This window comes from Salvelinus fontinalis, chromosome 24 (genome assembly GCF_029448725.1).
Source record: "Salvelinus fontinalis isolate EN_2023a chromosome 24, ASM2944872v1, whole genome shotgun sequence".
NCBI lineage: Eukaryota > Metazoa > Chordata > Actinopteri > Salmoniformes > Salmonidae > Salvelinus > Salvelinus fontinalis.
This window is the reverse complement of record NC_074688.1, coordinates 11,992,132-12,016,091: the sequence shown is the minus strand read 5'-3', so window position 1 is coordinate 12,016,091 and position 23,960 is coordinate 11,992,132. Positions and strand designations below refer to the sequence as shown.

Below are 23,960 nucleotides of genomic sequence, written 5' to 3'. Positions count from 1 at the left end.
ATGCCCACTCTAACCTTATGGCCAAGTATGTCCCCTACCAGAATGGCATATTTGTGACTTCTCCAATGATGACAGGTAAGGGGAGGTCATGGACTAGATGCTGGTCAGGCCCGGATTACGGAACGGGCACGTGCCCCGGGGCCCCTAACCTCCAGTGGGCCCCCAACTGACTGGAGGAAATTTGCATTAATACTGCACAATTTTCTCTCAGCCTCATGGCAAAATGTGAAGAATAGCATGAGATGAGCTATAAAACAGCACATTTTTCTCTTTGTCCCATGGCACAATATGTAGAATTGCCGGAAATTTGCTTTAAAACTGCAAAATGATAAAATGTGTACAATAGCATTATAAAACTGCACATTTTTTCTCTCTGCCCCATGGCAAAATGTGTTGAAATGCAGAAAGTTAGCTGTTTTCCTAAAAGAACATCTGTTTTGCGGGCACTGGGGTTTCAAATACAATAGTCCAGGGCTGTCTGTGGTGCTGAATTGGTTAACAAGAACTTGCTGAGTCAGAGGCTCTGTTTTCACCAGATAATGTGGCATTGATTGTGTTATTGTGAAAATATGTGAGTGGTCTTAGATTACCTTTTGGCACGCTATCAAATAAAGTCAACAGGGTGTTTGCCTAATCCGCACTGTGCACATTGCCCTGCTAGAGTTCAGTGCATGGTTGGCAAGAAGAAAAACATATCCTGGTGATGCTGTTTTCTTCAGCATGTGATCCGATGGCTCCCCTAATCACATGTATTAGTTTCACATAAAAGCTCAAGGTGAAGCAATCTCTGTCTGCAATAACTATATGAAGCCATTACGGACATATGAAACTAAGAGGGTGAGGTGATATGCTCTAGTTCATTTCTGGTCCTTTGGCCTCACTTTAGTGAGCACAAACCAGCAGGGTGCAGTGTATTCTCAAAATGTTTATCTGCAGAGTTCTAGGCGTTTGAACACACCCCTGTCAAACTTGTACCAGTGGGGTGGAGGACAGCCTTAACTTAAAACTTGAGGAGACGACGGGGCCACGGAAGTAGGCTACAAAGTAACAGTTTGGCGGATGACATTGCAAGCGGAAAACGGGGGAAATGTCTTCGGGGTACAAATCTTGGATACTGCTTACAGGTTTTATACTATTCTATGTTGCTTATCTGTTGCTTGGAGCACTCGTTTTCTCCACCATCGAACGGCCGGTGGAGAACAAACTGAAACGTGACATACAAGTCCTGAAAGATGAGTTTCTCAACCAAAGTTGCGTCAATGCAACATCACTTGAAAACTTTTTGGAGAAAGTTTTACAAGCCAATAAGTATGGAATATCTATCCTTCCGAATTCTTCTGCGAGTTCAAATTGGGACATGGCTTCCTCTTTGTTCTTTGCCAACACTTTAGTAACGACAGTCGGTAAGTAAATAGCCTATACTTGTCTTTGTTAAGCCTACATCGTTTCAGTTTTGTTTCGGTTGGTCCATATAAGACAAATCCATATAGACAATTCTAAACCATTTAAGTGCTAATATTGCAAGATACTCAAGGAAACACTTATTGTTTACAGATTACAATTGCAGTTCCAACTGGGCATTTTTTTGTATTCCGTGACCAAAACATGCCACGCATCAATGGGCCCTTGTGATTTTCAGGTAGCCTTGCCCCAGTATCAGTGCGTTAACAAGGATCGGACCCTTTTTTTAAATTTTCGCCTGAAATGACATACCCAAATCTAACTGTCTGTAGCTCAGGACCTGGAGCAAGGATATGCATATTCGTGATACCATTTTAAAGGAAACATGTTGAAGTTTGTGGAAATGTGAAATTAATCTAGCAGAATAACACATTAGATATGGTAAAAGATAATACAAAGAAAAAACATGTGTTTTACTCTTTTTACCATCTTTGAAATGCAAGAGGCCATAATGTATTATCCCAGCCCAGGCACAATTTAGGGTTTGGCCACTAGATGGCAGCACTGTATGTGCACAGTTTTAGACTGATCCAATGAATCATTGCATATCTGTTCAGAATGTTGTATCAAGACTGTCCAAATGTGCCTAATTGGTTTATTAACACATTTTCAATTTCATAATTGTGTGCACTACTCAAAAAATGGTATGGTATTCTTTCACTGTAATAGGTACTGTAAATTGGACCGTGCAGTTAGATTAACAAGAATTTAAGCTTTCTGCCCACATCAGTCTCTGTCCTGTGAATTTTTTTTGTTACTTACAACCTCATGCTAATCACATCAGTCTACGTTAGTTCAACTGTCCCTCGAGGGGACACCGATCCTGTAGAGAAGGGGTGGGCAATTCCAGTCGAGGGCCTGATTGGTGTCAAAGTTTTGCCCGAGCTAACACACCTGACTCCAATAATCACCTAATCGTGATCTTCAGTTCAGAATGGAATTTGATTAATCAGCTGTGTTTGCTAGGGATGGATAAAAAGTGTGACACCAAGCAGGCCCTCGGACTGGAGTTGCCCACCCCTACCGTAGAGGTTAGTTATTAGAGCAGGGATGGGCAACTGGCGGCCCTCCTTTTGAAGACCCTCAGATCAATTTCCACTGACTCATTCAGGGTTTCAACTTACTGTTGTAAGTTAGAATAGTTGACTGACTACACTAAACAAGGTACAATTTCCAAATGTGGTTGTGCATCAGCAGTTTGACTCAGTCACTGATATAGTGAATCAATTAGCCCAGGTCAGCTAACATCTTTTAGATAGCTAGCAGCTAAACTAATTTAGCTATCTAAAAGATGTTATCATGGTTGAATTACTGGCCGTGGGGCCCCCGTTGGTTTTGTAAGTTAGTCTCACTCAGACATAATTTCTCTCCACACTATGACTAGTGTAGAATTGCAGGAAATTAACTGTAAAATAGCTCATTTTACGCTCCACCCCATGCCGAAATGAGTAGAATTGCTGAAATTAACTCTAAAATGTAAAAGAATCTCTGTCAAGGGGGGAGTCACTAAGATGTTTTGCGAGCAATGTGTGGGGGATATGGATGTGGGTGAGCATCTACGGCCTCACGATGAGTTCAGATTTAAGTGCCTTTGAACGGGGTATGGTAGTAGGTGCCAGGCGCACCGGTTTGTGTGAAGAACTGCAATGCTGCTGGGTTTTTCCACACAAGTTTCCTGTGTGTATCAAGAATGGTCCACCACCCAAAGGACATCCAGCCAATTTGACACAACTGGGAAGCATTGGAGTCAACATGGGCCAACATACCTGTGGAATGGTGTTCCTAATAAAGTTTTTGAGAGGAATGGGAGATTTAACTTCCGTGTCAAGGTTTGGTTTTTTTCGGGAGAGGCTTTATTACTGCCACTTTTAGTGAGCTTGGTATACAGCCAGATGATAGGGAGACGTTTATTATGTTCAACATAGGAGTGCCAAGCACAGGAAGTAGCTCTCAGTAGTTTAGTTGGAATAGGGTCCAGTAGACAGCTGGAATGTTTCTAGTCCATGACTGTATTTGGTTACCGTGTCGAGATACAGGATAAAAAAATGTTTTTTTAAACTAGTGTCTCCATTGATCCGAGGTCCTGGCAGTTCTGTGCAGACTCGGTGCAACTACATTTTGGAGAATTATGCATATAATAAGAGGAGTCCGTCATTTTGTTTTCTAATGATCATGACGTTGTCCTCGAAGTTCACGAATTCATCACTGCTGAAGTGAAGGCCATCCTCAATTGGGGGGAAGGTACAGATATTTATAGGCTATACATTGCCTTGCATTCCTATTATTTGACCGTTTATCTGTAGTGTTTGGGTAGATGCCCGTGCAGTGGAGCTCTCATATGATATTGAGTTGCAATGATATTTGTTTACATAGCCAGCTAACACGTTTCCTGTTGTCCTATTTCTACCAAAGCAATTCATTTTCGAAACTGTCCTAGCTTTGTAACGAAGCAGCTAACATCTGTAGTTTGCCTGTCAGGCAAGAAACGAGAGTTGGAGGCAACATTGTGCTTCGCTCACAACGCTGTCACATGATCATTTCCCTCCCTCCCTACAAAGACAAGCAGCTAACTTTGTTTGCCCATCAAAATAGATGAGGAATTTTTCTAAACCTGTTTAGCTAAATTACACATAGTGTCATCTTTTAATATTTTATTTTCTACATCCTAAATAAATGAACAGTGGTTGATGTGTTGAATTTATAAACTTGTGCCACATACTTTGACTTCTTACCATCTATGGAAAGTCATCTGACTATGGGTCTTGAAGTGTGTGTACCCTGTATAGCCTTTATGCTTATAATCTGACCCATCTATGAACATATTCATGAATGTCTTTTTGTGTACTCTCTCCTGTCTGATTATCCATCAGTCTGACACACTGTACATATGCACTAGAGGTTGACCGATTAATCGGAATGGCCGATTTTTAATTAGGGCCGATTTCAAGTTTTCATAACAATCGGAAATCGGTATTTTTGGACACCGATTTTTTTTGTTTGTTATTTTTTTACACCTTCATTTAACTAGGGACGTCAGTTAAGAACACATTCTTATTTTCAATGACGGCCTAGGAACGGTGGGTTAACTGCCTTGTTCAGGGGCAGAACGACAGATTTTTACCTTGTCAGCTCGGGGATTCGTTTTTGCAACCTTTCGGTTTCTAGTCCAACACTCTAACCACCTGCCTTACATTGCACTCCACGAGGAGCCTGCATAATGTTAACTTTTTTGTCCAGCAGATCCATGTCCAGATAAAGCATCTGGGGTGAAAAAGTTAAATGAAAAAAAAAAAATAGTTGAGTGAGGACAAAACTAAGATGTTGGTAAACTTGTTAAATACAAAGTTGGATTAAATGGTTATTAAAAGCGAAAAGTTTGGCAGGTAGTCAAGTAGAAACAAACAGCACAGCAACAGATCTACGGACGACACAATCTCCATTGCATTGCACACTGCCTTATCCCACCTGGACAAGAGGAATACCTATGTGAGAATGCTGTTGATCGACTACAGCTCAGCCTTCAACACCATAGTGGTAGGTAACACCTCTGCCGCGCAGATCCTCAACACCGCAGATCCTCAACATGGGGGGGGGGGAAGGTGTGTGTGCTCAGCCCCCTCCTTTAATTACTGTTGACCCATGAAGGAGTGGCCACTCACGTCTCCAACTCCATCATCAAGTTTGCTGACGACACAACGTTGGCCTACAGGGAGGAGATGAGTGCCTTGGTGGAATGGTGCCAGGGAAATAACCTCTCCCTCAACATAAACAAATTGAAGGAGCTGATCGTGAACAACAGGAGACCGCAGAGAGGGCACACCCCCATCCACATCGACGGGGCCACAGTGGAGAGGCGCCAAAGCGTCATTGACGTGCACATCACTGACTACCTGATAGTCCCTTCACACAGACGGCGCAACAGTGCCTCTTCAATCTCTGGAGGATGATTCAATGTGTCTTGGCCCCTAAGACCCTCATGGACTTCTACAGAGGAACCATTGAGAGCATCCTGTCAGGCTGTATCACCACCTGGTACTGCAATTGCACCGCCCGCAGCCGCAGGACTCTGCAGAGGGTGGTGCGGGCAGCCCAATGCATCATCGGGGGCACACTGCCTGCCCTCTAAGACATCTACCCTAAAGGGAGAGCATACTACACAAGGAAATTCTCAAAGCTGCTAATGAGAACCTTGATGGCCTTGTACCTAGCCGGTGGGGATTCCGGTGGGGTGCCCCCACCCAGGCAGTGGCCGTGCTGGCAACACTAGCTGCAGTAACCCATGGGGAGGGGGTCACACTCGGACATTCAGAGAGGGGGTATATTATTGTGACCCTAGTGGCACAAAATCAAAGTCGGACTGCATGGAGATACTTGGGAATATGGTCAATACGGGTGACCGTATTGTGGGTGTTTCAGGGAAAAGGTGTACATTTGACCTCGATCTAGGATGTGACAATGGTAAATAAAATCTAAATTTATTAAGACACATGCACATTTGTGGCCTGAGCCACTTGTGTGGGTCTGCTCAAACGGTCAGAAACAGACTCCATGAGGGTGGTATGAGGAACCCGACGTCCACAGTTGGGGGTTGTGCTTACAGCCCAACACCATGCAGGACGTTTGGCATTTGCCAGAAAACACCAAGATTGGCAAATTCGCCACTGGCGCCCTGTGCTCTTCACAGATGAAAGCAGGTTCACACTGAGCACATGAGCACATGTGACAGACGTGACAGAGTCTGGAGACACCGTGGAGAACGTTCTGCTGCCTGCAACATCCTCCAGCATGACCGGTTTGGCGATGGGTCAGTCATGGTGTGGGGTGGCATTTCTTTGTGGGGCCGCACAGCCCTCCATGTGCTCGCCAGAGGTAGCCTGACTGCCATTAGGTACCGAGATGAGATCCTCAGACCCCTTGTGAGACCATATGCTGACACATGCACATTTGTGGCCTGCTGGAGGTCATTTTGCAGGGCTCTGGCAGTGCACCTCCTTGCACTAAGGCGGAGGTACCGGTCCTGCTGCTGGGTTGTTGCCCTCCTACGGCCTCCTCCACGTCTCCTGATGTACTGGCCTGTCTCATGGTAGGGCCTCCATGCTCTGGACACTACGCTGACAGACACAGCAAACCTTTTTGCCACAGTTCGCATTGATGTGCCATCCTGGATGAACTGCACTACCTGAGCCACTTGTGTGGGTTGTAGACTCCGTCTCATGCTACCACTAGAGTGAGTTCACCGCCAGCATTCAAAAGTGACCAAAACATCAGCCAGGAAGCATAGGAACTGAGAAGTGGTCTGTGGTCACCACCTGCAGAATCACTCCTGTTTTGGGGGGTGTCTTGCTAATTGCCTATAATTTCCACCTTTTGTCTATTCCATTTGCACAACAGCATGTGAAATTTATTGTCAATCAGTGTTGCTTCCTAAGTGGACAGTTTGATTTCACAGAAGTGTGATTGACTTGGAGTTACATTGTGTTGTTTAAGTGTTCCCTTTATTTTTTTGAGCAGTGTATTTACCCCAAAAATATGGGGGATTGGAAATGATGCAGACAATTACATTGGAAGCAACATTCTTTCCGCAATATTAAGCTGATCCACCCCTTAAAAAAAAGACATCTACAGCACCTGGTGTATCAGGAAGGCCGAGACTATCATCAAGAACCCGAGCCACGGCCCGCTACCATCTAAAAGGCAGAGACAGTACAGGTGCATCAATGCTGGGACTGAGAGGAGCTGGTTATCAGTCTATCTTCAGGCCATCAGACTGTTAGTCACCACAAGCCGGCCTCTGCCCAGTACCCTGCCCTGAACCTCAGACACTGTCACTAGCCGGCTACAACCCGTTACTCTACCGTGTTCCTTAGAGACTGCTGCCCTATGTACAGAATCATTGAACACTGGTCACTTTAGTAATGTTTACATACTGTTTTACCAACTTCATATGTGTATATACTGTATTCTAGTCATGGCTCATCCTATATAACTTCTGCTATACACACTTTGAATGAATCTGGTCTAGATCCGTATAGATTGCATTAGGATTAGTGTTATTTGGTTTGTTAATTGTGAGGAGCTAGTAACATTTCCCTGCAACCGCTATAACATCTGCTAAACTGTGTACGTGACCAACCAACTTTGATTTGTATTGTGACCGTGTTTGCTTTGTCTCTGGACATTATTTGGCTATGGTATTGTATTACCTAGGCATTCCTTTATCCCAGGGCTGGTTAACTTTTTTCTTTCCATCAATTGAGCTGTTTTTGCTCTCGTTTTTAGTTAGGTCAAATCTAATTAAAATGCAGCAAATACTATTTTAAAATGCACTTTTCCCTGTTCATACAGGGCCATCTGTGGAAGGATAGGGTTGTTGTGTAAAGTTTTGTTCAGCAATATGTAGTATTGAAAAGCAAGCGACGCTCCCTTTCATCAACCTTATTTTGATTTATTGTCACATGTGAGTTCCTTTGTGTGTAGTGGTCTGCAGGCTATATTAGGCTAAATATGAGTTCCCCTCTTACTCTCCAGGAGACTAACATAACTTGAGTATCTCATGAAATTAACACAGTTTGACCTGAAAGGACAGGGCAGTTCTAACCTGAAGTAGTTTTTCTATTTTTATTACAAATCAAATAAAAGTTTATTTGAGGATGGTGCTTGAGACATCTTTGGCATTGTGTTGTGACAAAACTGCACATTTTTAGAATGGCCTTTGGCACAATGTGCACCTGTGTAATGATCATGCTGTTTATTCAGCTTCTTGATATGCCATACCTGTCAGGTGGATAGATTGTCTTGGCAAAGGAGAAATGCTCACTAACATGGATGTAAACAAATTTGTGCACAGCATTTTAGAGAAATAAGCTTTTTGTTTGTGTGAAATTTCCGGCATCTTTTATTTCAGGTCATGAAACATGGGACCAACACTTTTACATGTTGCGTTTTTTTTTAGGTGTGCGGACACCCCTTCAAATTAGTGGATTCAGATATTTCAGCCACTCCCTTTGCTGACGGGTGTATAAAACCAAGAACATAGCCATGCAATTTCCATAGACAAACATTGGCAGTAGAATGGCCTTACTGAAGAGCTCAGTGACTTTTAAAGTGGCACCGTCATAGGATGCCACCTTTCCAACAAGTCAGTTTGTCAAACTTCTTCAGGTTGTTAGTGATGTGCATGCCGAGGACCCTCTCCACGGCAGCCCGGTCTGGATGGGGGCGTGCTCACTCTCCTGCTGTCTCCTGTAGTCCACGATCAGCTCGTTTTTGTTGAGTGAGAGGACTTTCTAGAATGTCTCTTTTTTGGGGGTGGAAAAGGGAGGAAGCTTAGCTTATTAATCAAATGCTATTGTGCTGTGTTTGCTTGTATGGGATCCTAATAACTTCTATACACTTGCTCTTGCTCTTTTTTTCTCTCTCTCTCATACTTTCTCTCCACCCTCCCCAGGATATGGGCACACTACGCCCCTGTCGGACACGGGCAAAGCCTTCTCCATCTTCTACGCCCTGCTGGGAGTGCCCTTCACCATGCTGGTGCTCACCGCCTGCGTCCAGAGGCTCATGCACCCGGTGACCTACGGGCCCATCAGCATGTGCCGCCAGAGGCTTGGCCTGGACCCACTCGCCGCCACTGCCGTCCACTTTGCCATCCTGCTGCTGCTGGTGGTGCTGGGCTTCTTCGTGGTACCCGCCGTGGTTTTCAGCCACATCGAGGACACCTGGTCCTTCCTGGATGCCATATACTTCTGCTTCATCACACTGTGTACCATCGGCCTGGGCGACTACGTGCCCGGGGAAAAGCCCGGACAGAAGTTCAGGTCGCTCTATAAGATCTCTGTGATGGGTGAGTCATGAACTAGTCTGTGTTTGATAACAGGGCGTGGCACACTGACACTGCTCAGACTGATGTCATATCAATTCTGTGATACTCATTACTCATTCAACTTAAATATTGGTGTTCATGATGTCGTGTTAGAATTGTTTTCCCTTAAGTCTCTTTACTATGACTAGAAAACCAGGAAATAATAGTGTGAACAGTGACGGAATGATTGGGTGGAGTTTGCATCAATGTTTTAAGCACATAGGAATAAGTGGACTTGACAGTTTTGACCATGTGCAGACACTTGAGTGAAGTGGGAGACGCTCGGCCCACCACCACCTCTCCAGCACTGAGATACAGTGGGGCAAAAAAGTATTTAGTCAGCCACCAATTGTGCAAGTTCTCCCACTTAAGAAGATGAGAGAGGCCTGTAATTTTCATCATAGGTACACTTCAACTATGACAGACAAAATGAGAAAAAAACCCCCAGAAAATCACATTGTAGGATTTTTTATGAATTTATTTGCAAATTATGGTGGAAAATAAGTATTTGGTCCCCTACAAACAAGCAAGATTTCTGGCTTTCACAGACCTGTAACTTCTTCTTTAAGAGGCTCCTCTGTCCTCCACTCGTTACCTGTATTAATGGCACCTGTTTGAACTTGTTATCAGTATAAAAGACACCTGTCCACTACCTCAAACAGTCACACTCCAAACTCCACTATGGCCAAGACCAAAGAGCTGTCAAAGGACACCAGAAACAAAATTGTAGACCTGCACCAGGCTGGGAAGACTGAATCTGCAATAGGTAAGCAGCTTGGTTTGAAGAAATCAACTGTGGGAGCAATTATTAGGAAATGGAAGACATACAAGACCACTGAATCTCCCTCGATCTGGGGCTCCACGCAAGATCTCACCCCGTGGGGTCAAAATGATCACAAGAACGGTGAGCAAAAATCCCAGAACCACACGGGGGGACCTAGTGAATGACCTGCAGAGAGCTGGGACCAAAGTAACAAAGCCTACCATCAGTAACACACTACGCCGCCAGAGACTCAAATCCTGCAGTGCCAGACGTGTCCCCCTGCTTAAGCCAGTACATGTCCAGGCCCGTCTGAAGTTTGCTAGAGAGCATTTGGATGATCCAGAAGAAGATTGGGAGAATGTCATATGGTCAGATGAAACCAAAATAGAACTTTTTGGTAAAAACTCAACTCGTCGTGTTTGGAGGACAAAGAATGCTGAGTTGCATCCAAAGAACACCATACCTACTGTGAAGCATGGGGGTGGAAACATCATGCTTTGGGGCTGTTTTTCTGCAAAGGGACCAGGACGACTGATCCGTGTAAAGGACAGAATGAATGGGGCCATGTATCGTGAGATTTTGAGTGAACCTCCTTCCATCAGCAAGGGCATTGAAGATTAAACGTGGCTGGGTCTTTCAGCATGACAATGATCCCAAACACACCGCCCGGGCAACGAAGGAGTGGCTTCGTAAGAAGCATTTCAAGGTCCTGGAGTGGCCTAGCCAGTCTCCAGATCTCAACCCCATAGAAAATCTTTGGAGGGAGTTGAAAGTCCGTGTTGCCCAGCAACAGCCCCAAAACATCACTGCTCTAGAGGAGATCTGCATGGAGGAATGGGCCAAAATACCAGCAACAGTGTGTGAAAACCTTGTGAAGACTTACAGAAAACATTTGACCTCTGTCATTGCCAACAAAGGGTATATAACAAAGTATTGAGATAAACTTTTGTTATTGACCAAATACTTATTTTCCACCACAATTTGCAAATAAATTCATAAAAAATCCTACAATGTGATTTTCTGGATTTTTTTTTTCTCATTTTGTCTGTCATAGTTGAAGTGCACCTATGATGAAAATTACAGGCCTCTCTCATCTTTTTAAGTGGGAGAACTTGCACAATTGGTGGCTGACTAAATACTTTTTTGCCCCACTGTAGCTAGGCCCTCTGGTGGAATATGGTCCTTTGTCTCAATGAGACCGCAGAAACGTTCACATCTCGGATGTGAGAAATGTCACCTTATGGGTGCTCTTTTAAGAACTACTAAATGCTGTTTTGTTTTAGATTTTTAAATGTGCTTATAATTGTAAGATATATTTGAAATATTCCTAATTTGAAGATGAGAGAGGACAGGACACCTCTACATTGTGCTCAATGTCTAGACTTCTTATGGGCCAAATGTCAGGAGATATTAGTTCAGAATGATGACTTGGCGTGACTTTCCCGATTTAACCTGACTCAGCTGATGAAAGAAAATGTATGCATTCCTTATCCCTGTGTTGACCATAGACATGTAATTCTGATACTGCATATATGCAATACGGTTTATCGTTTTAAGTATATTTGTAGAAGTCTGAGGAGGCCCTCTTGTGGTTTTCAGGAGGAAACTAAACGGTGTCGCGCCACTGCCCCCTCCATGTATCTCACAATGTCTGTGATTTGGTTGGTATACTGCATGTGTGAGTTTGAATTGGGCTTCTTGTTTTAGGAAGAGTGCAATGTGTGTTGTGATTGCTCTCATCTTAAGGACATGTTGCAGTATGGAGTTAACGATACCACATCACCATCTACCACACTTGTACTGATAGGGATTTCATATTGTCACATGATATTTTATCAGAGTCATGCTCTTAGTTTTTAAGGAATAATTGAATTACCCTTTTATTCTCTCTCAAAATAACCTCACTGTTTAGAGCCTAGTGGTGTTTGTTATACTGCCATTGTGGTGGCTGGCTCTGTGGTGTTGTCTCGGGGTCTGCACGCGCGTTGTGCTTCAATACGCAACTTGTTGCCTTGTTTTAGGGCACTGTTTTGGTTGATCATGTCACATGACTTGGATTTTAACTTTTATTTAAAGCTTGTTCATCACACTTTCCACTTTAGATTTATTTTTTAACGTCATATGGTGCAGCACCATCCTCAGATGATTGATGAGAATTACACCCAAAATGAAAGCAAAGGTTCAAATCTATGTCATCTGACATGATCAACCAAAACCCAAACTATGTAGGCCAGATCCTCCTGATTGGTTGTTCTCGTTTCCTAGGAGGGTTAGCAACTACTAGGAAATAGGTTGTTTTGCCCATATTGGAATACACTTTTCCTGTTAATACCCTACAAAGCCTCCCGAGTGGGGCAGCGGTCTAAGGCACCGCATCCCAGTGCTAGAGGCATCACTACAGACCCGGGCTCGATCCCAGGCTGTGTCGCAGCCGGCCACGACCGGGAGACCCATGAGGCGGCGCACAATTGGCCCAGCGTCGTCCAGGTTAGGGGAGGGTTTGGCTGACCGGGTTGTCCTTGTCCCATCGCTCTCTAACGACTCCTTGTGGCGGGCCGGGCGCATGCACTCTGACTTCGGTCACCAGTTGTACGGTGTTTCCTCCGACACATTGGTGCGGCTGGCTTCCTGGTTAAGCGAGCAGTGTGTCAAGAAGCAGTGCGGCTTGGCAGGGCTGTGTTTTAGAGGACGCATTGCTCTCGATCTTCGCCTCTCCCAAGTCTGTATGGGAGTTGCAGCGATGGGACAAGACAGTAACTACCAATTTGGATATCTCGAAATTGGGGAGAGAAACGGGTAAAAAGTACATGTATATATACCCCACAACATGGCATGACAGAATTTAAGTCACAAGGGAGGTGTAAGTCTCCTCTGCTTATTGACCTGCACTGAAACAAATGAACCCTGATATGGCATAACTGTATCGTGAGGAAGCCTGTTGAATAGTTGGCCGCCTTGTCCATCAGGAATGCACCACGAGCACACCGGTGTGGTGAGTTTGTGCTTTGTGAGACAAGTGACTTATGTCCATGTATAATGCTTCTTCCCACAGCTCAAGGAGCTGCTGAATTAATGTTGTACTCTCTGTCCTCTGCAGTGTACCTGTTTCTAGGGCTGATGATGATGTACCTGGTCCTGCGTGCCTTCCACCGGATGGCCGACCTGCATGGCCTGACTTCTTTCTTCCAGCTCCCCCACTGTGACGAGGATACAGAGGAGGACAAGGAGCCCATTATCGAGGCCGGCCCTGAGGACCAGCATGAGGCAGAGGCCTCGGCCAAGCCCCTGGATCCAGCCTCCCAGACCTCCTATAACACCATCAACCGATAAGGACTCACTTCACTCTGGACCGTTCTCCTTTACATCAGTCAGGTCAAACACATGAGTTGACAACCTGACCATACATAGGCACCAAAGACTATCGTTACTGCTGTGAGGCAACTCACGGCTCAGGTCAGACCTTCCTGCTACGACAGCTCAACTGAACCAAAAAGAAACAGAACTCTACAGATGCCCTAGTGCACCCAGTTAACAATTGGCAAGGGTTGTTCGTCAAGGTGGGAGAAGGTTGTTGTTCCATAACCTGTAGAGAACACTTCTGGTTGGGACTGATGAGTATTATTTGTCACTTTTTGATGTTGTTTCAGACCAAAATATATATATAGGTTTATCATATACCGATATTTTCTTGTGGTTGTATTTTCATTTACCTTTTTGTGGTTTTAGGTCAGGGTTGATCAAGGAAGGTCATACAGAAATATCGGATGTTTCAAAATTAAACAAACTCATTATAGTGGCCATCTTTGAAAGACTTTGTTGCCCCTCCCCAGTAATTAAGTGAAAAGCCATTGCTTGAGACTTTGTCTTGAGTCATATGATGGAGCACATTCCCAGGACCCCCCAACCCCCCCCCCCCCCCCCCATGGCTTTGTTTTTGCCTATTGAGTAACATGATCGTGTGTTTCAAATACATTAAGTATATCATCTGAAGGATAACAAATTTAGGGAATAAAAGGATTGGGGGAAAAAAACAAGTATCTGTGTTCTGATGTGTAGTTGTCTAGAGTTAAATATTAGGATTTTCTGTCATTGTGAAAGTATGTACTTTAGCATGTATGAAGTTTGTCCATCTTGAACAATGTAGCAACTGACAATGTAATAACAGCCAATAATGTAATACCTTTTACATTTATAATTTAATAAATGCTGATAATGTAGATTGCTAAAGTTTTTGTGCATAATGTAATTATTACATGATGCATTGATTATCACATTGAAGTGGGTAACTTATGAATGTAATAATTTTAACCAATGTAATAACAAAATGACTCAACTAAATTCACTCTTGCTTTTTCATTAATATCAAGTGTCATGCTTCAGTAATAGTGGACCTCACGCCACAACACATTCCTGAATCCTTATTTGATATTACTAAAGGTATGTAATTGGCCAGTTCATTAAACCAGGGGACTAATGTTGGAAGGCCCATACTCCTGTTTCCCAGCAGACATAAATGGGGAGGTCGTGGCATTTGAATTCCAACACACTTAGATATGACAACAGTTTGGGACTGTATTATCTGTTATATCTACACAAGACCAGAACATACAGTTGAAGTCGGAAGTTTACATACACCTTAGCCAACTACGTTTAAACTCAGTTTTTCACAATTCCTGACATTTAATCCTAGTAAAAATCACTATCTTAGGTCAGTTAGAATCACCACTTTATTTTAAGAGTGTGAAATGTCATAATAGTAGAGTGATTAATTTATTTTACTTATTTCTTCATCACATTCCCAGTGGGTCAGAAGTTTACATACACTCAATTAGTATTTGGTGGCATTGCCTTTAAATTGTTTAACTTGGGTCAAATGTTTCGGGTAGCCTTCCACAAGCTTCCCACAATAAGTTGGGTGAATTTTGGCCCATTCCTCCTGACAGAGCTGGTGTAACTGTCAGGTTTGTAGGCCTCTTTGCTCGTACAAGCTTTTTCAGTTCTGCCCACACATGTTCTATGGGACTGAGATCAGGGCTTTGTGATGGCCACTCCAATACCTTGACTTTGTTGTCCTTAAACTATTTTGCCACCAGTTTGGAAGTATGCTTGGGGTCATTGTCCATTTGGAAGACCCCTTTGCGACAAAGCTTTAACTTCCTGACTGATGTCTTGATGTTGCTTCAATATATCCACATAATTTTCCATCATGATGCCATCTATTTTGACGTGCACCAGTCCCTCCTGCAGCAAAGGACCCCCACAACATGATGCTGCCACCACCGTGCTTAACAGTTGGGATGGTGTTCTTCGGCTTGCAAGCCTCCCCCTTTTTCCTCCAAACATAATGATGGTCATTATGGCCAAACAGTTCTATTTTTGTTTCATCAGACCAGAGGATATTTCTCCAAAAAGTTTGATCTTTGTCCCCATGTGCAGTTGCAAACCGTAGTCTGGCTTTTTTATGGCGGTTTTGGAGCAGTGGCTTCTTCCTTGCTGAGCGGCCTTTCAGGTTATGTCACTATAGGACTTGTTTTACTGTGGGTATAGATACTTTTGTACCTGTTTCCTCCAGCATCTTCACAAGGTCCTTCGCTGTTCTGGGATTGATTTGTACTTTTCGCACCAAAGTACGTTCACCTCTAGGAAACAGAACGCATCTCCTTCCTGAGGGGTATGACGGCTACGTGGTCCCATGGTGTTAATACTTGCATACTATTGTTTTTAAAGATGAACGTGGTACCTTCGGGCATTTGGAAATTGCTCCCAAGAATGAACCAGACTTGTGGAGGTCTACTATTTTATTTCTGAGGTCTAGGCTGATTTCTTTGGATTTTCACATGATGTCAAGCAAAGAGGCACTGAGTTTGAAGGTAGGCCCTGAAATACATCAACAGATACACCTCCAATTGACTCAAATGATGTCAATTAGCCTATCAGAAGCTTCTAAAGCCATGACATCATTTTCTGGAATTTTCCAAGCTGTTTAAAGGCAGTCAACTTAGTGTATGAAACTTCTGGCCCACTGGAATTGTGATAGTGAATTAATAAGTGAAATAATCTGTAAACAATTGTTGGAAAAATTACTTGTGTCATGCACAAAGTAGATGTCCTAACCGACTTGCCAAAACTATAGTTTGTTAACAAGAAATTTGTGGAGTGGTTGAAAAACGAGTTTTAATGATTCCAACCTACGTGTATGTAAAGTTCCAACTTCAACTGTATGTAAAATGGCGCCATAAAGGCAACTTTGTATTAAAATATTTCTTGTATTGGTTTACCTGAAAAAGAAAAGGTGCAACACTTCCATATGTGAGGCTCATGAGGATTGTAAAGGCAGATAATTGAAAGTAGTGGAAAAAACATGGATTTTGGCCTTGGACCAATGGGTTAAGGGTGGGGTGAGTGAGCGGAGTGAGTGTCTGGTTCCATCTCCATCTTAATGGGTCTGGATTAATCTCTAAAGCAAAGTAGCCTAGTCTATCCTGGGATAAGGAGTAAAAATCATGTTGAATATTTTTGTGATAATTACAATTTGTCTAATCGCATGACTGAAAGGTGTCTTCAAATTGAGCAGTTTTTTCCCCTCTGACGACACTGGATGTTTGCAAGGTCAAAATGGAAGTGCAATAGTAACCCCCCCTTGCAAGTCTGTTGTGTTTCTTAATATGCATGCCATTAAAGAGGTATTTTAGGTTATTACATTATTGGTTTAAGTTATTACACTACTGATGTCTGGAGCGTGATGTCACGAACTCTGCTGGTCGGTTACAACGTAGCAACCTAGCGGTGCCGAAAGCCAATTACGATCTCCAGAATGGCCAAACCACATTTTTTTTTAGACGTCCGTTTTGGCCTCAAATTAGTTTATGATCAAGTTCAATCCCCATGTGGAATTATTTGAAAGTTCGCTCCAAATTGAGATATTTAATTAAATAGTGTTGATAATTGGATATGGAGAAGGCGTATACGGTCTCGTTCCTTTAGCTCATAGAGAACCTCCAGAAAAAGCCCAGATAACAGAATGCATAGACATTTTATACAACACAGAAAGTAGGTTGAGTCTGGAAGTTCTGGTCCTTTGGTTGGTTCTGGACAGGTTGTTGTCTTCACAGATTGGTCCTGATGAGCTGGGCGTCATCCTTCTGAGTCTTATAGCAAAAGTTCTTTGTTATCAAATGTTCAGCTAAACAGGAGATTTTGTGTGTGCGTAGTCAGCCCTCTGTCCTTGGGTATGTGTGTGTGTGTCTTATTATCTCGTGAAATGCGGGCCCAAGCACCCTTTTCTTATCAGTGTTTATGAAAGGTTTACGTCAGCCCTCTGTCCTTGGGTGTGTGTGTGTGGGTCTCTGTATCTGTTTATAAGTTTGTGAGAAACCCTGTTTATAAAGAAGTTAGCTATAACAATGTAATAGCAATATGCTTGTGTTATTTTAAATGGTATTTATTACACTACTACACTGAACATGTAAACGTAATGTGTTGGTCCCATATTTCAAAATAAAAGATCCCAGAAATGTTCCATATGCACAAAAAGCTTATTTCTCTCAAATGTTGTGCACAAATTTGTTCACATACCTTTTTATTTAACTAGGCAAGTCAGTTAATGAATTCTTATTTACAATGAAGGCCTACCAATAGGCAAAAGGCCTCCTGTCTGGATGGGGGCTGGGATAAAAAATATAGGACAAAACACACATCAGGACAAGAGAGACACCACAACACTACATACAGAGAGACCTAAGACAACACAGCATGGCAGCAACAACACAACTACACAAACATGTTACAAACATTGTTGGGCACAGACAACAGCACAAAGGGCAAAAAAGTAGACAATACATCACACGAAACAGCCACACGTTAGTGAACATTTCTCCTTTGCCAAAATAATCAATCCACACACAAGGTGTGGCATAACAACAAGCTGATTAAACAGTGATAATTACACAGGTGCACCTTGTGATGGGAACAATAAAAGGCTACTAAAATGTGCAGTTTTGTCACACAACATAATGCCAAAGATGTCTCAAGTTTTGAGGGAGCGTGCAATTGGCATGCTGACTGCAGGAATGTCCATCAGAGCGTTTGCCAAAGAATGTAATGTTCATGTATCCACCATAACACGCTTCCAATGTCGTTTTAGAGAATTTGGCAGTACGTCCAACCGGCCTCAAAACCGCAGACCATGTGTATGGCGTCGTGTAGGCAAGAGGTTTGCTGATGTCAATGTGAACAGAGTGCCCTATGGTGGCGGTGGGGTTATGGTATGGACAGGCATAATCTACAAAAAACAATTGCATTTTATCGATGGCAAATTGAATGCACAGAGATACCGTGATGAGATCCTGAGGCCCATTGATCCGCTGCCATCACCATGTTTCAGCATGATAATACACGGCCCCGTGTCGCAAGGATCTGTACACAATATCTGGAAGCTGCAAATGTCCCAGTTCATCCATGGCCTGCATACACACCGGACATGTCACTCATTGAGCATGTTTGGGTTGCTCTGGATCGACGTGTACAACAGCGTGTTACAGTTCCCTTCAACATCCAGCATCTTATCACAGCTCTTGAAGAGGAGTGGGACAACATTCCACAATCAACAGCCTGATCAACTATGCAAAAAAAGATGTGTCGTGCTACATAAAGCAAATGGTGGTCACACCAGATACTCACTGGTTTTCTGATACATGCACCTACTTTTTTTTTTTTTTTTTTTAAGGTATCTGTGACCAGCAGATGCATGTCTTTATTCCCAGTCATGTGAAATCCATAGATTAAATTAATTACAATTAATGTATTTCATATCTTGGAAAATATGTGTAATATTGTTGACGAAATTCATGCTAATGTTTAGCCAACATAGTGATAGATTTCCTTATATGAACTGTAATTCAGTACAAATCTTTGAAATTGTTGCATGCTGCGTTTATATTTTTGTTCAGTATACATTGTCATCGCACAGGACCACGTGCTAACACAGACCAATCACGGTCCGGCAGGCTACGAGGAAGCTTGCACCCTCATGCCATAGACGTTAAAAAGAACAATTCACCCAAAACCACAAATTCCTTTAATTTAGTGTTAAATAACACTAACACGTGAGAACAATATTTTTTGGTGAACAAATGTTTCATTCTGGCATTATAAGGTTGGTAGCAACATGGAAAATCGTTCTGGAAATCTGTTGCAGCTCAAGTTGACTACAAAATCCACAATGCAATGCTCGCTCTTTGGGCTGGCAACACATAATACCAGACAATATTAGCATGTAAAGTAGCTAGTTAGCTGTAAAATCGCCTAAACAAACTGCACTAGCAATTTAGGCGTCTACAATCTCACCATATTCAACCTGCAGATCGATTTGCAAGGGCAGATATACTTTTGAGGAGATGGGAACCGTTGCCCATGCCACGTCAATGGGCCGCGCGGGGAATGCTGGGCTATTATATGACAAGGAGTGAATGGGAGTCAGTTGGGCGCTAGCTCAAAAAGCCAACATTCGCATGAATTTCGTCAACAATATTACAAATATTTTCCAAGATATGAGATACTTAACTTGCTATCTGTAATATTGTATAGCTTTGGAATCGACATTAAGTACTTTCGAGGAAAATAGGCATGTTTCTCGACTCATACCCTGACTTTGAGAAGGGATTGCGTGTCAATTAATTTAGCAACCGCGTGACGCAACCTGACAACGTGAAAGCGATTGGTCAACAGTCTGCTGGGTAGGGCGTTATACGTTCCTCCATTCATTACCCAATGGGATTCCATATCCTTCCTCTGGGCAAGTTTGAAATTAAAATACTTGCTGCTTAATGAGCCTTCAGGAGTTTTCCATGGGAATACTTGGATGACGTCAGCGCTATCTACTAATTTTAATGTTACGCTACGCGTTCAGTATATATATGAATTATTAGCATTTATTACATTATACATGCAAACGTTATTACATTAGCAGCGATTACATTATGGGCAGTTATTACATTATCAGTTACTACATACGTATGACATTTTCACATGCACCTTAACAATTCAACAGCACAATTTCACCAGCATTTGCATCGTTGCTAGGCACTTGCATTGTTCTGACAATGTCCACTTGGGGTCAGAACGGTACGTTGAGTATTTTCTCTGGCTGCTTGCTAGTGTTCTGGAGTAGGATCCCCACCGAAGGTGTGAATCTACTGTACTGTAGCGCAGTTGAGACAAGTGTCATTGTTTGAAAGGATTGGCACACACCCATTTAATTTTAGAATGTATAAAAAATATTAACATTGTGTTTGCATAAATTTGACAGTGCACTTACATGTCTTTCATTGTAAAATGGCAGCATAATTTGCTTTTTCAGGGCATTGAGACAAAATGCATTATATAAACAAGAATATAAAAAATATAAACTGCCATTGTGTAACATATAGATCACATATTTAGCTGAACATTTAAATAGTAATTTTCTATAAATAACTCATCCTTTGAACCATTTCTGACCCTGGTTAGACATTTTCTAAAAATGCCACACAATAGACCTTAATAAAACCCTTAAAGATGAAACTGCCACTTCCGTTTGGGATATTACTACAACCAAGTTACTGCAAGCAAACACTATTTTTCCCTTTAGACATCATTGCACGCGCGACAGAACCAAATTGAGGAATTCCTCTATATTACCTCCAGCTGTTATAACCGGATATTGAACTACTGGTAAGCACCATGACATTTCACAGCCAGTAACTCGGGTTAAGGTAATATTTGTATTTCCTAATGGCTAAAGCTGGCTGTATGTTAGTGGCACAGCTCAATATGTAGCCTAATTATGCATACTGGTTAGGCAAGTTAAAACTACTACCACAAAACATACTGACCAATACAATACAGTATTATTGTAGTTCAGTTGTACTTTTGTGATATTGAAGGATGTGAGAATGTGTTCAATATTAACCCTCCACTTACTGGAGTAAGACCAGTGAAGGGGATGTCTTCAAAGATGACATTTCCCCTCAGGTTAATGTTTTTACACATAAAAAAATGGTAATCTACCTTCAATTAAATAAATGCCTGAAGCAATCCTACCTACCCACTAATTCATTTCTTAGACATCAGTCTGAACTGCTTTGCTATTAGTAACATCTTACAATATAATCTCTTGATATAGCTTGGCATAAGGAATACTAGAAAAAGTAGGGTAATCTCTCATTCAGCTTTTTCTTCTTTTGTATAAAAATAGCACATTTCACTCATTAAACCATGTGATCAACTGGACAGAGTGAACACTGAATGTCAATGTCTTGTTCTCTTTTTTTTTTTTTACCCCTTTTTCGTGGTATCCAATTGTTAGTAGTTACTGTCTTGTCTCATCGATACAACTCCCGCACGAAGGTCGAGAGCCATGCGTCCTCCGAAACACAACCCAACCAAGCCGCACTGCTTCTTAACACAGCGCGCACCAATGTGTCGGGGGAAACACCATACACCATGCGCGATGAGACAAGGATATCCCAGCCGGCCAAACCCTCCCTAACCCGGACGACGCTAGGCCAATTGTGCCCCATGGGCCTCCCGGTCGCGGCCGGCTGCGACAGAGCCTGTGCTCGAACCCTGAGTCTCTGGTAGCACAGCTAGCACTGCGATGCAGTGCCTTAGACCACTGCGCCACCCGGAAGGCCCCTAATGTCTTGTTCTCTTTATAATGTCCTAATTTCCTCAAAGTTCTGGTGATCAAGACTCTACCAGTATTTCCATGATGTGCTCCAGCTCATTCAGGTCCCTGAAGCTCTGGTTGAGAGAGAAGAGAGAGGTTGAAATGGACGGAACGGAGGACAGAGAGGGTAAGTACTTAAGCAGCTCGTCACTGGCTGCAGCAGAGAGTGCTCGGACCCCCATCTCCTTGTCAAACACCGATGTGTCGATGTCATGGAAAAGTTCATCTAGTTTCACATCCTGCAGGTAGCTGGAACACATGACCTCCTCCACGCTACCAAAAGCCACCCCCTCTGAGGTTCTACACCCCTCAGAGCTCCGTTTGAGCCCCAGGTCTCCAGGTAGGTTCTCAATGGACCTGAAAGGTGTCCTCTGAGGTGCCTGAGGACCTAGCCCTCCATCAACGGTCAAGTCTAGTTCTTTCAGAATGGAGGAGACAGCACCTGACAGGGAGAAGTCACTCTCTGAGGACATCCAGACATCCTCCTTGTCCTCAACACCTGAGGCACTGTTTACAACACTCAGACCAGACTCCCTGTGGATGCAGGGTTTAGATGGGACCATGGGTGGCACTGGTCCTGCCAGGTTAACTAACCCATATGTAGGCTTGTTTTCTAGGTGTATATGCCGCAGGGTGTTGGCTATCAACACGGAGCGGCGCAAACTAGGCTCCATCAGCTCCTGCCCGCGGTGGTACTTGACAAGGGTGATGCCAAGCACTGACTGCCGCTGGCTCTCCCAAGTGCCGCTACGCATGCCCCCCACCACATCATCGACTTTGCGCTTCTGTCCCTTGGATATCATCATCATCCTCCTCGACCTAACGTAGTTAGCTAGATGGAGAACACAAAACTTGATAAGATTCTTTAGAGATCCCATCAAGACACGTTACATGGTGAGTTGACTGCAGTGTGGGAATATAATAACTAGCTAGCAATATAGCTAGTAGCTAACTAACGTAATTTAGCTAGCTAATTTAGCAAGCTAGCTACTACATTACTAGCGTTCTCCACTTCCTACTTTGTCACAATTTGGCAAAACAACAACAAACCTGTCGTGTGCAACTGTTCATCTGTCTTCAGTTATCTTTTCGATATACAAAAGTAATGATGTTAGGTCCAAATATGTCTTATTTGTTTGCCTAGCTCACCGGCTCGGTACAAAACCCACCGGCAAACTAAAAAGTAAACTCGTTCCCGCCCGAGATTTAAGTTTCACCAGAGAAGAAGAGGCGAAGCGAGAAGTTTCACTCTTGCCAAAATCTGACCAAACAGACCCGGCCGGGGTTTGATAAGTCAATGAGAGAAGTGAAAAAATATTTCTTAGTTCTTAATTTTCTCGAAATTTAAAAACACCTAGATTCGAGCCGATGTCTTACGTAGTTGAAAATATTCTTACTCCAACCTCGTGAAAGTGACAAACTGAAACGTTTTAATTTTCGTCAAAAAACAACATTATATCGAAGGAGTGCCTGTGATTTGACGTTAGACCCGATGACATTTTGTATTTCAATAAAAAAAACATGAGTTTATGATAAGCAAGCGATTTTCTTTGGGTTAACAATAGGCTAGGCTATTTTGACAAAGCCAGCTATGGACTGTCACGAGCTACATTGCCCAAAAAGTTACTGAATGCTTTGCATACCCATGCTACTGTGATATTAGGCTACGCAAGTTATTATATGCCAACTTGTTTGTCTCTATATTCAAACAGAAAGCTTCCAATAGGTCTTATTCGCCAAATTAGAAATTCAAACTCGTCAGAATTGCAGTAGATAAAGGACTGTTGTTTATAGTGGGGTAGTCCAAGCAGTCTTTTAGCTTTTGTTTGAAGTGTTTACCTCAGTGACGCCAACTCCCCAGTAAGGAAAGTAGCTATTGGCTGTCCTAAAAGTCGCTAGAAGTCACTAAATAACGTCATCGCCTAATTTGTATAATTGGCCATGTGCATGTAATTGTGATGGACGCTGTAGGAGAGAGGAATAACGTCATGGGAGAGACATAAAGTGAGTAAAAAACACCCTAAATATGTTTAGAACTACCAATGAACTTTCTTCTGTTGATTCTTGGGGTTTTTTATGTCACAATTCCAACCCTCCTCCTTTATCCGGGCTTGGGACCGGCAAAAGTGACCCAAAAGAGACATTGGCGGAGTTACTTAGTTTTTTAT

At 42.9% G+C, this 23,960-nt stretch overlaps 2 protein-coding genes across 2 annotated transcripts; one reads left to right on the top strand and one right to left on the bottom strand.

Annotated features, from left to right (window-relative positions):
• Window positions 1-935: 935 nt before the first annotated feature.
• On the top strand, window positions 936-17,604 carry LOC129821922 (potassium channel subfamily K member 6-like). The gene is made up of 3 exons (XM_055879669.1): window positions 936-1,403; window positions 8,909-9,304; window positions 13,183-17,604. The coding sequence occupies exons 1-3, from the start codon at window positions 1,088-1,090 to the stop codon at window positions 13,413-13,415; spliced, it is 945 nt and encodes a 314-aa protein (XP_055735644.1). The 5' UTR covers window positions 936-1,087; the 3' UTR covers window positions 13,416-17,604.
• A 3,801-nt stretch (window positions 17,605-21,405) lies between these two features.
• Window positions 21,406-23,605, bottom strand: LOC129821923 (SERTA domain-containing protein 3-like). The gene is made up of 2 exons (XM_055879670.1): window positions 22,843-23,605; window positions 21,406-22,624 (listed from the first exon to the last, which is right to left on the bottom strand). Exon 2 carries the CDS (start codon window positions 22,599-22,601, stop codon window positions 21,810-21,812), a length of 792 nt encoding a protein of 263 aa, XP_055735645.1. The 5' UTR covers window positions 22,602-22,624; window positions 22,843-23,605; the 3' UTR covers window positions 21,406-21,809.
• Window positions 23,606-23,960: the final 355 nt, after the last annotated feature.